Genomic DNA, 15501 nt, shown 5'->3' with positions numbered 1-15501 from the left:
GCAGCTCAGCTCAGTAAAGTGGCGTTCAAAGATTCCGTATAAAAGCCAGTTCTCTTTGCTGTGGTGCGGTATCAAACAACCTGTCAGAATTTGGGTCAGGAGATGGTGGCGTTACCAGTCAGTAGGGTATTAGGCAGTAGAGTACTAGGCAGTAGGGTACAGGCAGTAGGGTACAGGCAGTAGGGTACAAGGCAGTAGGGTACAAGGCAGTAGGGTACAGGCAGAATCCACTATCGGAACCATAGCTGAGAAAGAATCCACTATCAGAACCATAGCAGGTAAAGAATCCACTATCAGAACCATAGCTGATAAAGAATCCACTATCAGAACCATAGTTGATTAAGAATCCACTATCAGAACCATAGTTGATTAAGAATCCACTATCAGAACCATAGCTGAGAAAGAATCCACTATCAGAACCATAGCTGAGAAAGAATCCACTATCAGAACCATAGCTGATAAAGAATCAGAACCATAGCTGAGAAATAATGTCTCAAATTATTTTAGAAGTTAGAACTCAAACCGAGTTTGACAACCTGTTGCACCCGGGTAGATAACACAGACTCTTGTAAGCTCAAACATCTGAAAATGATACTAAAAGCACACACAGGGTATATCAGCTTCTAGTTTGTCTAGATGACAGACAGAGAGGGAAAGAAAGAAAGGCAGCTAACCAGCTACCACAAACACAGAGCTGTCACTGAGGAATCTGAGTAGTAAATTAACAGGAAGTGATTTCAGATAGAACTGGACTGTTGACCAAAATACCACACTGTCCATCATGCTGTTCCACTGGTCAGACGGGTCTGAGCGAACGTGTGATTAGTCACATTCAAATACAGACAGAAATCGCACAAATGTACCTTGTTTTGGTTTGTTTTTACTTCAGTCTGTGACATCATTTTCAAGAGGCAAAAAAACAAAAAAAACATGGTATTTTAAACAAGGGGCTGTTTGAAAGGGGGTTAAATAAGCATTGCCAATTCTTTTTGGACAGGGAACATACCACATCTTCTGTCTGAAATATGTGTGTGTGTGTGTGTGTGTGTGTGTGTGTGTGTGTGTGTGTGTGTGTGTGTATGAGTACTTTATGATGACTGGGAACAACCTCCTGCTGTAACAGGCCTCAGTCAGTGTTTTCACTGTGGAGAACTAGCCGTCTGATCCCCTGGGGCACGATGAGCAACACACACACACAGTTCTCGCACGCTATGCAGGCCCAGGAATGCTGTTTGCCTTTTATAACCTTCAATTTCCCGGCAAATCACCAGAGACCAGATAGGTAGAAGCATACAGCTGGTCTCCGTGAAGCAGCTAGTTAGCCAGCTAACCCAGGGTTGACCTAAACACACAGTTCCGAGATGGCATAGCAGTTCAGACGTCTTTTGTCCTCGTCTTGTCGTGTCGTGTATATATATATATATATATTTACAACTTTTTTTCACATACATTTTATTTTTATTTTCCATCAACTCATCTTCAATACACTCTCCTGCAACCTGCCTCACCAATTGATATGTATAAATACGTATTATTTACCTCAAATCTGCAATCCTCCAAGAAGCTAGCCAGAAACTCCAAGAAGCTAGCCAGAAGCTAATCAGAAGCTAGTTAGCTTCTTTACTGGCAACTCGTTAGTATTCAGCTAACCACGGTTTGTGGTCATCAGCTATCCTTTAACTCGAAAATCTATCGCCAGTTTTGTACGGCGTAGCGCGGCTCGGAACGGAACATACCGGACCGATTTTTCTCTCCATGTCCCTGGATTTCAACTGCTCTCTGGACATTCACTCCCGGATCTCACAGCTAGCTGGCTGCTATCCGTGTGTCTATCTGCTTTCTAAGCCGATTCCGGAGCAAACATCAATTACTCGGAGCTAGCCAGCTCCGTCAATCACTCCTGAGCTCCGTCAATCACTCCTGGGCTGCAGTCACCTATCCGGACCCGTTTTACTGCCTACGCGGAGCCCCACCGGGCCTTCACAACTGGACTGCCGACGTTATCTACCCGAAGGAGATCCGGCTGGCTCCTCCGTCGCGACGTTACCTGAACGCCCATCTGCGGCCTGCTAACCGTTAGCTGTCTTACCGGCTTCTCTCAGAATAGACAATCGGACAATTTATTTATTTTTATTATTATTATGTTTCTTCTTGGGCCTCTATAACTATATATATTGTTTTTATTTTTTTGTTGTTGTGTGATTTGGACTAATCCCCTCTACAACACGGAACTCCACTAATCTACTGACGGAACGCAAGAGGTGGCTAACAACAGACCTCCATCCTATGCTAGCTTGCTACCGATGTCCTGGCTAGCTGTCTAAATCGCCGTGACCCCAAACCAACCTCTCCACTCCTGGACCCTTTTGATCACTCGACTAAGGATGCCTCTCCTTAATGTCAATATGTCTTGTCCATTGCTGTTCTGGTTAGTGTTTATTGGCTTATTTCACTGTAGAGCCTCTAGTCCTGCTCACTATACCTTATCCAACTTATTAGTTCCACCACCCACACATGCAATGACATCTCCTGGTTTCAATGATGTTTCTAGAGACAATATCTCTCTTCATCACTCAATACCTAGGTTTACCTCCACTGTATTCACATCCTACCATACCTTTGTCTGTACATTATACCTTGATGCTATTTTATCGCCCCCAGAAACCTCCTTTTACTCTCTGTTCCAGACGTTCTAGACGACCAATTCTTATTGCTTTTAGCCGTACCCTTATTCTTCTCCTCCTATGTTCCTCTGGCGATGTAGAGGTGAATCCAGGCCCTGCAGTGCCTAGCTCCACTCCTATTCCCCAGGCGCTCTTTTGATGACTTCTGTAACCGTAATAGCCTTGGTTTCATGCATGTTAACATTAGAAGCCTCCTCCCTAAGTTTGTTCTTTTCACTGCTTTAGCACACTCTGCCAACCCGGATGTTCTAGCTGTGTCTGAATCCTGGCTTAGGAAGACCACCAAAAATTCTGAAATTTTAATTCCAAACTACAACATTTTCAGACAAGATAGAACTGCCAAAGGCGGCGGTGTTGCAATCTACTGCAAAGATAGCCTGCAGAGTTCTGTCCTACTATCCAGGTCTGTACCCAAACAATTTGAACTTCTACTTTTAAAAATCCACCTCTCTAAAAACAAGTCTCTCACCGTTGCCGCCTGCTATAGACCACCCTCTGCCCCCAGCTGTGCTCTGGACACCATATGTGAACTGATTGCCCCCATCTATCTTCAGAGCTCGTGCTGCTAGGCGACCTAAACTGGAACATGCTTAACACCCCAGCCATCCTACAATCTAAACTTGATGCCCTCAATCTCACACAAATTATCAATGAACCTACCAGGTACCCCCCCAAAGCCTTAAACACAGGCACCCTCATAGATATCATCCTAACCAACTTCCCCTCTAAATACACCTCTGCTGTCTTCAACCAAGATCTCAGCGATCACTGCCTCATTGCCTGCATCCGTAATGGGTCAGCGATCAAACGACCTCCACTCATCACTGTAAAACGCTCCCTGAAACACTTCAGCGAGCAGGCCTTTCTAATCGACCTGGCCGGGTGTCCTGGAAGGATATTGATCTCATCCCGTCAGTAGAGGATGCCTGGATATTTTTTTAAAATGCCTTCCTAACAATCTTAAATAAACATGCCCCATTCAAGAAAATTAGAACCAGGAACAGATATAGCCCTTGGTTCTCCCCAGACCTGACTGCCCTTAACCAACACAAAAACATCCTATGGCGTTCTGCATTAGCATCGAACAGCCCCGTGATATGCAGCTGTTCAGGGAAGCTAGAAACCGTTATACACAGGCAGTTAGAAAAGCCAAGGCTAGCTTTTTCAAGCAGAAATTTGCTTCCTGCAACACTAACTCTAAAAAAGTTCTGGGACACTGTAAAGTCCATGGAGAATAAGAACACCTCCTCCCAGCTGCCCACTGCACTGAAGATAGGAAACACTGTCACCACTGATAAATCCACCATAATTGAGAATTTCAATAAGCATTTTTCTACGGCTGGCCATGCTTTCCACCTGGCAACTCCTACCCCGGTCAACAGCACTGCACCCCAACAGCAACTCGCCCAAGCCTTCCCCATTTCTCCTTCTCCCAAATCCATTCAGCTGAAGTTCTGAAAGAGCTGAAAATCTGGACCCCTACAAATCAGCCGGGCTAGACAATCTGGACCCTTTCTTTCTAAAATGATCTGTCAAATTGTTGCCACCCCTATTACTAGCCTGTTCAACTCTCTTTCGTGTCATCTGAGATTCCCAAAGATTGGAAAGCAGCTGCGGTCATCCCCCTCTTCAAAGGGGGGACACTCTTGACCCAAACTGCTACAGACCTATATCTATCCTACCATGCCTTTCTAAGGTCTTTCGAAAGCCAAGTCAACAAACAGATTACCGACCATTTCGAATCTCACCATACCTTCTCTGCTATGCAATCTGGTTTCAGAGCTGGTCATGGGTGCACCTCAGCCACGCTCAAGGTCCTAAACGATATCTTAACCGCCATCGATAAGAAACATTACTGTGCAGCCGTATTCATTGATCTGGCCAAGGCTTTCGACTCTGTCAACCACCACATCCTCATCGGCAGACTCGACAGCCTTGGTTTCTCAAATGATTGCCTCGCCTGGTTCACCAACTACTTCTCTGATAGAGTTCAGTGTGTCAAATCTGGGGTCTGCTGTCCGGACCTCTGGCAGTCTCTATGGGGGTGCCACAGGGTTCAATTCTTGGACCGACTCTCTTCTCTGTATACATCAATGAGGTCGCTCTTGCTGCTGGTGAGTCTCTGATCCACCTCTACGCAGACGACACCATTCTGTATACTTCCGGCCCTTCTTTGGACACTGTGTTAACAACCCTCCAGGCAAGCTTCAATGCCATACAACTCTCCTTCCGTGGCCTCCAATTGCTCTTAAATACAAGTAAAACTAAATGCATGCTCTTCAACCGATCGCTATCTGCACCTACCCGCCTGTCCAACATCACTACTCTGGACGGCTCTGACTTAGAATACGTGGACAACTACAAATACTTAGGTGTCTGGTTAGACTGTAAACTCTCCTTCCAGACCCATATCAAACATCTCCAATCCAAAGTTAAATCTAGAATTGGCTTTCTATTTCGCAACAAAGCATCCTTCACTCATGCTGCCAAACATACCCTTGTAAAATTGACCATCCTACCAATCCTCGACTTTGGCGATGTCATTTACAAAATAGCCTCCAATACCCTACTCAACAAATTGGATGCAGTCTATCACAGTGCAATCCGTTTTGTCACCAAAGCCCCATATACTACCCACCATTGCGACCTGTACGCTCTCGTTGGCTGGCCCTCGCTTCATACTCGTCGCCAAACCCACTGGCTCCATGTCATCTACTAGACCCTGCTAGGTAAAGTCCCCCCTTACCTCAGCTCGCTGGTCACCATAGCATCTCCCACCTGTAGCACACGCTCCAGCAGGTATATCTCTAGTCACCCCAAAACCAATTCTTTCTTTGGCCGCCTCTCCTTCCAGTTCTCTGCTGCCAATGACTGGAACGAACTACAAAAATCTCTTAAATTGGAAACACTTATCTCCCTCACTAGCTTTAAGCACCAACTGTCAGAGCATCTTACAGATTACTGCACCTGTACATAGCCCACCTATAATTTAGCCCAAACAACTACCTCTTTCCCAACTGTATTTAATTTATTTATTTATTTTGCTCCTTTGCACCCCATTATTTTTATTTCTACTTTGCACATTCTTCCATTGCAAAACTACCATTCCAGTGTTTTACTTGCTATATTGTATATACTTTGCCACCATGGCCTTTTTTGCCTTTACCTCCCTTCTCACCTAATTTGCTCACATTGTATATAGACTTGTTTTTTTTTACTGTATTATTGACTGTATGTTTGTTTTACTCCATGTGTAACTCTGTGTCGTTGTATGTGTCGAACTGCTTTGCATTATCTTGGCCAGGTCGCAATTGTAAATGAGAACTTGTTCTCAACTTGCTTACCTGGTTAAATAAAGGTGAAATAAAAAAAATAAAATAAAAAAAACACACAGCTGGCCTCCCCTGAAACAGCTAGTTAGCCAGCTAACCCAGGGTTGACCTAAACACACAGCTGGCCTCCCCTGAAACAGCTAGTTAGCCAGCTAACCCAGGGTTGACCTAAACACACAGCTGGCCTCCCCTGAAGCAGCTAGTTAGCCAGCTAAACCAGGGTTGACCTAAACACACAGCTGGCCTCCCCTGAAACAGCTAGTTAGCCAGCTAACCCAAGGTTGACCTAAACGCACAGCTGGCTGACAGATCATACCATGTTGTGTTACACAATAGCAACGGAACATTTCTTAATTCATACTTTTTGGACGGGAACAGTTCAGGTGATCACTCCCCATTTTGCTCAGTTTTCTTTCATGTTGTAGCTACTGCACACAACCCTGTACATGACCTGAGTACCTACAGACCCCCTCACCTCCCTCCCCTCTCTCTCTTCCCCCTCTCTATCTCTCTCCCTCTCGGGTCTCTCACCCTCACTGAGGAGTTCCCTTAACAGGACCCCCCATACAGACAGTCAACAGGAAAGAGGCCCCGACAATTGCTAGTTGTGTCCTCTAGGACTACTGATAACTGTGTCTTCTAGGACTACTGATAACTGTGTCTTCTAGGACTACTGATAACTGTGTCCTCTAGGACTACTGATAACTGTGTCTTCTAGGACTACTGATAACTGTGTCTTCTAGGACTACTGATAACTGTGTCTTCTAGGACTACTGATAACTGTGTCTTCTAGGACTACTGATAACTGTGTCCTCTAGGACTACTGATAACTGTGTCTTCTAGGACTACTGATAACTGTGTCCTCTAGGACTACTGATAACTGTGTCTTCTAGGACTACTGATAACTGTGTCCTCTAGGACTACTGATAACTGTGTCTTCTAGGACTACTGATAACTGTGTCCTCGAGGACTGCGGATGGTTATGTGAATCTATCAACAGATTCTCTACATCGAAACAACTATCCAATGACCACATAATAATCCTACTGTCCATGTGCTGTGTTTTTTTATTGGGTGCATATTGTGAATAATATCCATGCCAGACATGAACTACATCTAATTGACTAATTATTTGATTCACTGCAGCTCAGTGTTATGTACCGAAGTAGTACCTGCAATACTACAAACCTGCCTGAACCAAGTCTTCAGGACTATATTAGGCTGCATTGTAAGAAGAGAGGGGGTAGAGCCCATGGCAAGGTTATTTATACAATGCCAACTGATGTCAGGCTTCCTGTCCGCCAGGATAGAGCAGTGGTCTCTATTCTCTGTCCCGAGGAACACAGGAAGGTAAACCCCTGACTCACCTGTCCTGAAATATACTGATGACCCTCTGACAAACAGACTACAGCTCTAACACTGGCCTATAATAAACACAGACAGACAGACAGACAGACAGACAGACAGACAGACAGACAGACAGACAGACAGACAGACAGACAGACAGACAGACAGACAGACAGACAGACAGACAGATCACTTCACTTGTCAGTCCTGGCAGGACATTGTTGGGGCAAAACACGGACTGATGTGTTGTCTTAAGGGGTCCTTCCTCAAGTCTCCACTGAGTTGGTTTTAAGGGCATTGTTTTGGCTTGTTGTTTTAACTTCAGTCTTTTACATCATTTTCAAGAGGCATTTCCAGGCAAAAAGGAATTAACATGAATATATTTTATCCCCAGCTCACAGACGCAAGCACATTGTTCACAGTTTTCACTTGTTTGTTTAAAAAAAATCTCTGAACAATGTTTATTAGCCTCGCTTTGCCAGGGTTCAGAAAGAACCTGGTCTGTTTGACCAAGAGAGACCTGGGAGATGTTGACTATTTGCCTGCTGTATCTGTCTGAGTTAGTTCAGAAGAAATAGTGCCACGCGTGGGATCATCACCACAGAGACGGTTCTGAGTCCTCTGACCCCACCACAAACATCAGATACAGATCTGACACATCTTCCACTGAACCATATGCAGGACATGATCAAAGCTTAGATCTTCATGAGAGACTGAGGATGTGACCTGTTAGCCATAAACCTGGTTGGTCCAGTAGACCACTACTCAGTTACCCATAGCTCTGACACAATCATATATTATGGGATCAGAATTCATGTCTGTGTTCTGGTGTTTGTTTCTGTTTGTCTGTATCATATCCACAACTGCTCTTTGGTGAATGAATGAGTGAATGAATGAGTGAATGAAGGGGTTAATGGATGAGTGAATGAAGGGGTTAATGGATGAGTGAATGAAGGGGTTAATGGATGAGTGAATGAAAGGGGTTAATGAATGAGTGAATGAATGGATTAATGGATGAGTGAATGAATGGGTTAAAGGATGAGTGAATGAATGGGTTAATGGATGAGTGAATGAATGGGTTAAAGGATGAGTGAATGAATGGGTTAATGGACGAGTGACTGAATGGGTTAATGGATGAGTGAATGAATGGGTTAATGGATGAGTGAATGAAAGGGGTTAATGAATGAGTGAATTAATGGATTATTGGATGAGTGAATGAATGGGTTAATGGATGAGTGAATGAGTGAATGAATGAGTGAATTAAGGGGTTAATGGATGAGTGAATGAATGGGTTAATGGACGAGTGAATGAATGGGTTAATGGATGAGTGAATGAAGGGGTTAATGGATGAGTGAATGAATGGGTTAATGGATGAGTGAATGAAAGGGGTTAATGAATGAGTGAATTAAGGGGTTAATGGATGAGTGAATGAAGGGGTTAATGGATGAGTGAATGAATGGGTTAATGGATGAGTGAATGAAAGGGGTTAATGAATGAGTGAATTAATGGATTAATGGATGAGTGAATGAATGGGTTAAAGGATGAGTGAATGAATGGGTTAATGGATGAGTGAATGAATGGGTTAAAGGATGAGTGAATGAATAGGTTAATGGATGAGTGAATGAATTAATGAATAATCAAGGCATCTTCTGTATTACAAAGCTGCTTACATCAGAGGCTGTCTATTTTCTCACAAGAGTGAATGGATCATCCCATACAATTGAAGCTGCTGACGCAAATGCAAAATGAAAAACCAATCGAGCTCATATTGAATTTAATCAAACATGACTAGACAGGTGACGACAGATGCCAATTGTTGTCTGTCCCGATAAAAACATGACAAACCAACTGGGGGACTGCAATGCATAATAATGACTATCTTTGCCAGCCTTCTCTCTAGAAAGGCCCATGCTACAGTGACAGTGACGTGTCACATGTAAAAGATTATTCCGACACACTGCTGTAGTGACAGTGATGTGAGAGACCCTCAGTGTTAGTCAGTGAGAACTGAAAGCTGTTGTACTGTACTGTAATGTTTATTACTGACTCTGGTTCTAACAGCACATATGGAGATGAGCAATGCTCTCTGATGTTTTGTTCCATTTAAAAAAATATTATTAGAGTTATTTGGAGCTAATAGAGTTATTTGGCTGTCCCCATAAGATAACCCTTTGAAGAACCCGTTTTGGTTCCAGGTAGAACCCTTTTGGGGAGGGTTCTACAGTATATGGGGCAGCAGGGTAGCCTAGTGGTTAGAGCGTTGGACTAGTAACTGGAAGGTTGCAAGTTCAAACCCCCGAGCTGACAAGGTACAAATCTGTCGTTCTGCCCCTGAACAGGCAGTTAACCCACTGTTCCTAGGCCGTTATTGAAAATAAGAATTTGTTCTTAACTGACTTGCCTAGTAAAATAAAGGTTAAAAAAACAAACAAAATATTGCATACAAGTTTCTATTTAATCCAAGTAGGAGATAATGTCTGTGCTCTGCCACTTGTTGGGCTTTAGATTTGGTGAGGTGTTGTGTCATTTTACATGATACCAAGGGAGTCTGTTACAGAGGGCTTGGACCAACTTGGATAGAGTATACACTATCATACTGTAAATGGTTCTAATCATAGAAATGTTTCTACATGTATACTTCCTCTTTCTCACGAAGCCATCTATTTTAATGACAGAGAGTGTTAGTGCAAAATGGTCTAGACAGTTGAAGGCTGTTGTGGTTTGTTGATTCCTCTCTGTCCTGTTAAATATTCTGCTCTCTGCACTCCTGTATCCAGCCAAACACAAACACAAACACACACACAAACAAACACACACACACACACACACACACACACACACACACACACACACACACACACACACACACACACACACACACACACACACACACACACACACACACACACACACACACACACACACACACAAACACACACACACACACACACACACACACACACACACACACACACACACACACACGGGTAGATAAATAAACTTGATTTACAGCCCAGAACAACTTTCTCACATGAAACCAATTACTCTTACAGCAACATTTATAAAAGGTTCAACTTCATATTAATCTCCAACACCACCCCAACATCAACATACACTATATATACAAAATTATGTGGACACCCCTTCAAATGAGTGGATTCGGTCTATTTCAGCCACACCCGTTGCTGACATAAAATTGAGCACACAGCCATGCAATCTCCATAAACAAACATTGGTAGTAGAATGGCCTTACTGAAGAGATCAGTGACTTTCAACGTGGCACTGTCATAGGATGCCACCTTTCCAACAAGTCAGTTTGTCAAATTTCTGCTCTGCTAGATCTGCCCTGGTCAACAGTAAGTGCTGTTAATGTGAAGTGTCTTGTTGTGTGGTTGTGTCCTGATTGAATACTTGAATCGTCTCATTAGTCTTGTTGTGTGGTTGTGTCCTGATTGAATACTTGAATCGTCTCATTAGTCTTGTTGTGTGGTTGTGTCCTGATTGAATACTTGAATCGTCTCATTAGTCTTGTTGTGTGGTTGTGTCCTGATTGAATACTTGAATCGTCTCATTAGTCTTGTTGTGTGGTTGTGTCCTGATTGAATACTTGAATCGTCTCATTAGTCTTGTTGTGTGGTTGTGTCCTGATTGAATACTTGAATCGTCTCATTAGTCTTGTTGTGTGGTTGTGTCCTGTGGCGAGTGGGCAGCCAGTTCTAAGAATCAATGCCATTAATGTGTTATAGTCCTCAAATCCAGATGAAACTATTATCATGCTGGATTAGACAGATTTAGACAGAATACTCAATTGTGCTGTGTTGTTACTTACAGGTGGGCCCCCAGGTTAACCTCGATTTCTGGCTGTCTCACGTTCATTCCAATAGCCGAGTGAAAACCAGACTTGGTAGTGTGGCAAAACAAGATTAGGGTCAAATCAACAACTAAGACATTTAGCCATTTTCCTCAGAGTGGTTTCACATATCTTTCACATATCTAGCTGTGATCTGGAATACACAGATCTACAGAACAAGATCACTGACCTGTGCTGTTATTGAACCCTGCAAATAAAGTTTGTAGCAACGTTCTACATGTTGTAGCAATTCGGGAAGCATCAAGAAAGCTTCCATAGGGGTGCGCTTATCCATTTTATCAACATCCTTTTTTGTTACAATATATAGACTCCTATAAATAGAGAGGAGCGTCCTATTTATTTAACCTTTATTTAACCAGGCAAGTCAGTTAAGAACAAATTCTTATTTTCAATGACGGCCTAGGAACAGTGGGTTAACTGCCTGTTCAGGGGCAGAACTACAGATTTGTACCTTGTCAGCTCGGGGGTTTGAACTTGCAACCTTCCGGTTACTAGTCCAACACTCTAACCACTAGGCTACCCTGCCGCCCCGGAATATACGTCACTTTGGTTTAGAAGCATCAAATCAAAAAAATCTAATCAAATTGTATTACACATGTTTAGCAGATGTTATTGCGGGTGTAGCGAAATGCTTGTGTTCCTAGCTCCAGCAGTGCACACATCCCATCTGGCCCTGCTATCGTTAATGAGTGTACAGCCTATTACGACAATCCACAGCATGTTGTTGTTATTGTAGATTTACCGTTGAGTCGCTTGATAGCGATCAATAGGTTCCTCAGCAGAAGGAAAAGCAGTGAGAAACAATAGTTGGCCTCCTTTTCCAGTGGTCCCCTGCCAGCGGAGCCTTGGCCTTGTCGATACGAGGCCTGGCCATTGTGTGAGCCCGACCAGGCCAGTTAGTCAGTCAGTCACACTGCTGAACACAGGCCAAACAGGCAAGTGGCACCATATCACCTCCCTGCCCTTACCCCTGGCTGTAGTACTGGTTCTAGACTATCCCTACCCTTACCCCTGGCTGTAGTACTGGTTCTAGACTATCCCTACCCTTACCCCTGGCTGTAGTACTGGCTCTAGACTATCCCTACCCTTACCCCTGGCTCTAGACTATCCATGCCCTTACCCCTGGCTGTAGTACTGGTTCTAGACTATCCCTACCCTTACCCCTGGCTGTAGTACTGGTTCTAGACTATCCCTGCCCTTACCCCTGGCTGTAGTACTGGTTCTAGACTATCCCTACCCTACCCCTGGCTGTAGTACTGGTTCTAGACTATCCCTACCCTTACCCCTGGCTGTAGTACTGGTGCTAGACTATCCCTACCCTTACCCCTGGCTGTAGTACTGGCTCTAGACTATCCCTGCCCTTACCCCTGGCTGTAGTACTGGCTCTAGACTATCCCTACCCTTACCCCTGGCTGTAGTACTGGCTCTAGACTATCCCTGCCCTTACCCCTGGCTGTAGTACTGGTTCTAGACTATCCCTGCCCTTACCCCTGGCTGTAGTACTGGCTCTAGACTATCCCTACCCTTACCCCTGGCTGTAGTACTGGCTCTAGACTATCCCTACCCTTACCCCTGGCTGTAGTACTGGCTCTAGACTATCCCTGCCCTTACCCCTGGCTGTAGTACTGGCTCTAGACTATCCCTACCCTTACCCCTGGCTGTAGTACTGGCTCTAGACTATCCCTACCCTTACCCCTGGCTGTAGTACTGGCTCTAGACTATCCCTACCCTTACCCCTGGCTGTAGTACTGGCTCTAGACTATCCCTACCCTTACCCCTGGCTCTAGACTATCCCTGCCCTTACCCCTGGCTGTAGTCCTGGCTCTAGACTATCCCTGCCCTGGCACAAGCTCTGGTCCTGCCCGGTCCTGCCCGGTCCTGCCCAGTCCTGCCCAGTCCTGCACTCTGCTTGCCATGGACTCCAGTCAAACTAACACGGGGCTAGATTACATTACACAGGACATGGACTGGCCGTAACTCCTAAAATAATAGTTTACTACTTATCATTGATGTGCTCTTGAATAAAAATGTATGAATTAAAAAATAAAACCTTAATAATAGTAGGAACTGTAGGTAAGGAATGTGTTGACTAGAATACTGAAAACAAGTTTGACTGTCTATAGCTAAAGATAATAACACAATGAAGTGTTTACAAGATAATCCAAAAATAGATTGGATCTATTAGAAACCGTTTGTATCTAAAATAAACAATTAATTCCATGGAGAAATGTTTCCTATTTCTGTCTGACTTTACAACCTGAGTTATATCATTTTAAAACGGTAAAGGGAGGAGTGCTGTTTTAAAAACAATGGTCGGACAAAGACAGTAAAATCACAATGCTCTGCATTCAAACACAACAGTTCCACCTCACATCTGACCTCATACATCCCACACCCAGATCTGTCTTCGCCAGTTCTGGACCTGTCAATCAACTGACACCCCACCCAGATACACTCACAGCTTCCATTATCACCCAGATCTGCTGCCTCTACACTTTAAAGAGGAGCTAAGTAGAAAAACACATGGAAGTAGATTCCACATGGTTGGTTTTGTGTTTGGACACGCTCAATGTATTCTGTGGAAACAGCCAACAGCCAACACAAGTTCAAGGCATATACTGTACTGTAACTTATCACTGATGCCATGAAGCATTTTTTTGTTGCTATTTTTTAAAAACTATTTTGTTCTTTGACTGAGCTACACACTGTCTGGTGTGTCAAGGTTTCTTCAGTCTTGTCTTTGAAAATACAGCTCCGGAGCATTTGACGTTGTTGTTTAGAATATCACTTATCGGTAAGGGGAGGAGAGATGGGAGCTACCATACAAAGGTGTTTAAGATGGTCCTAACAAGTTAATGTCAGAGAGACAGCGATAGAGTGGAAAGGAGGGGTGAAGACAAAGCCAGTGTTCTGAGTTGAATCTGTACTCACATTGATGTCCAGACTGCACAGGCTGAGAGAGTCCACATCCCTCATCTGTTTCCTCTTCTTCTGTAAACACACAATAACAACACAAAGGGTGAGTTTTAGGGACAACATTGAAGTTAAGTAACATGAGAGCAACTGAATTAAAGTAATTTACTACCTCACACGGTTGCTAAGCTACAGGTTGACCTATGAAAACCAAAAAGGGTTTCTAACCTCTAGGGTCTTTCGTGATTGATAAAGATTAAATAAAGGTATGGAGGCTATGAGGCCAGTGAGAAGAAGAGGTATAGCCTCTTTCTATATGGAGGCTATGATACCAGTGAGAAGAAGAGGTACAACCTCTTTCTATATGGAGGCTATGAGGCCAGTGAGAAGAAGAGGTACAGCCTCTTTCTATATGGAGGCTATGAGGCCAGTGAGAAGAAGAGGTACAGCCTCTTTCTATATGGAGGCTATGAGGCCAGTGAGAAGAAGAGGTACAGCCTCTTTCTATATGGAGGCTATGAGGCCAGTGAGAAGAAGAGGTACAGCCTCTTTCTATATGGAGGCTATGAGGCCAGTGAGAAGAAGAGGTACAGCCTCTTTCTATATGGAGGCTATGAGGCCAGTGAGAGGAAGAGGTACAGCCTCTTTCTATATGGAGGCTATGAGGCCAGTGAGAAGAAGAGGTACAGCCTCTTTCTATATGGAGGCTATGAGGCCAGTGAGAAGAAGAGGTACAGCCTCTTTCTATATGGAGGCTATGAGGCCAGTGAGAAGAAGAGGTACAGCCTCTTTCTATATGGAGGCTATGAGGTCAGTGAGAAGAAGAGGTACAGCCTCTTTCTATATGGAGGCTATGAGGCCAGTGAGAAGAAGAGGTACAGCCTCTTTCTATATGGAGGCTATGAGGCCAGTGAGAAGAAGAGGTACAGCCTCTTTCTATATGGAGGCTATGAGGCCAGTGAGAAGAAGAGGTACAGCCTCTTTCTATATGGAGGCTATGAGGCCAGTGAGAAGAAGCCTATTCCTATATTTTTCATTCTCCGATTCAGAGTTTCGATAGGAATGAAACATCCATGTGCCTCAGGCTAACATAAATCCAGCATACAGTAAGCCAATCACTGGTGCACTTAATAGTTGGCTCTTCCCCAACCATTTTAGTAGATAAACTAGGCTGCTATATTTACGGGCCTAGCAGCAGTTAGTCTAAATGGATTCCATCCGCTGTTTCCTTCTACTTGGCATTGTATTCTCCACAGGCTGTAGTGTGTTATTATTGTTGCCCTATAACAGTTTCATTTCCATGACAACAAGTGTTCTCCAGCTTGCCTACCAGGGCTTCTCTGAGGTCAGGGAG

At 44.0% G+C, this 15501-nt stretch overlaps 1 protein-coding gene across 2 annotated transcripts in view; it reads right to left on the bottom strand.

Moving 5' to 3' along the window:
- The window catches only part of arhgef3 (Rho guanine nucleotide exchange factor (GEF) 3), a 140739-nt gene that overhangs the window by 78413 nt on the left and 46825 nt on the right, over window positions 1-15501 (bottom strand). For both annotated transcript variants that reach the window (XM_065002023.1, XM_065002025.1), the window contains one exon: window positions 14166-14225. In XM_065002023.1, the coding sequence (XP_064858095.1) occupies window positions 14166-14225 (60 nt within the window). The remainder of the gene's footprint in view (window positions 1-14165; window positions 14226-15501) is intronic.

This window comes from Oncorhynchus nerka, linkage group LG15 (assembly GCF_034236695.1).
Source record: "Oncorhynchus nerka isolate Pitt River linkage group LG15, Oner_Uvic_2.0, whole genome shotgun sequence".
Lineage (NCBI taxonomy): Eukaryota > Metazoa > Chordata > Actinopteri > Salmoniformes > Salmonidae > Oncorhynchus > Oncorhynchus nerka.
Note: the sequence above shows the minus strand (reverse complement) of the source record. Positions and strands in the feature narration are given on the sequence as shown.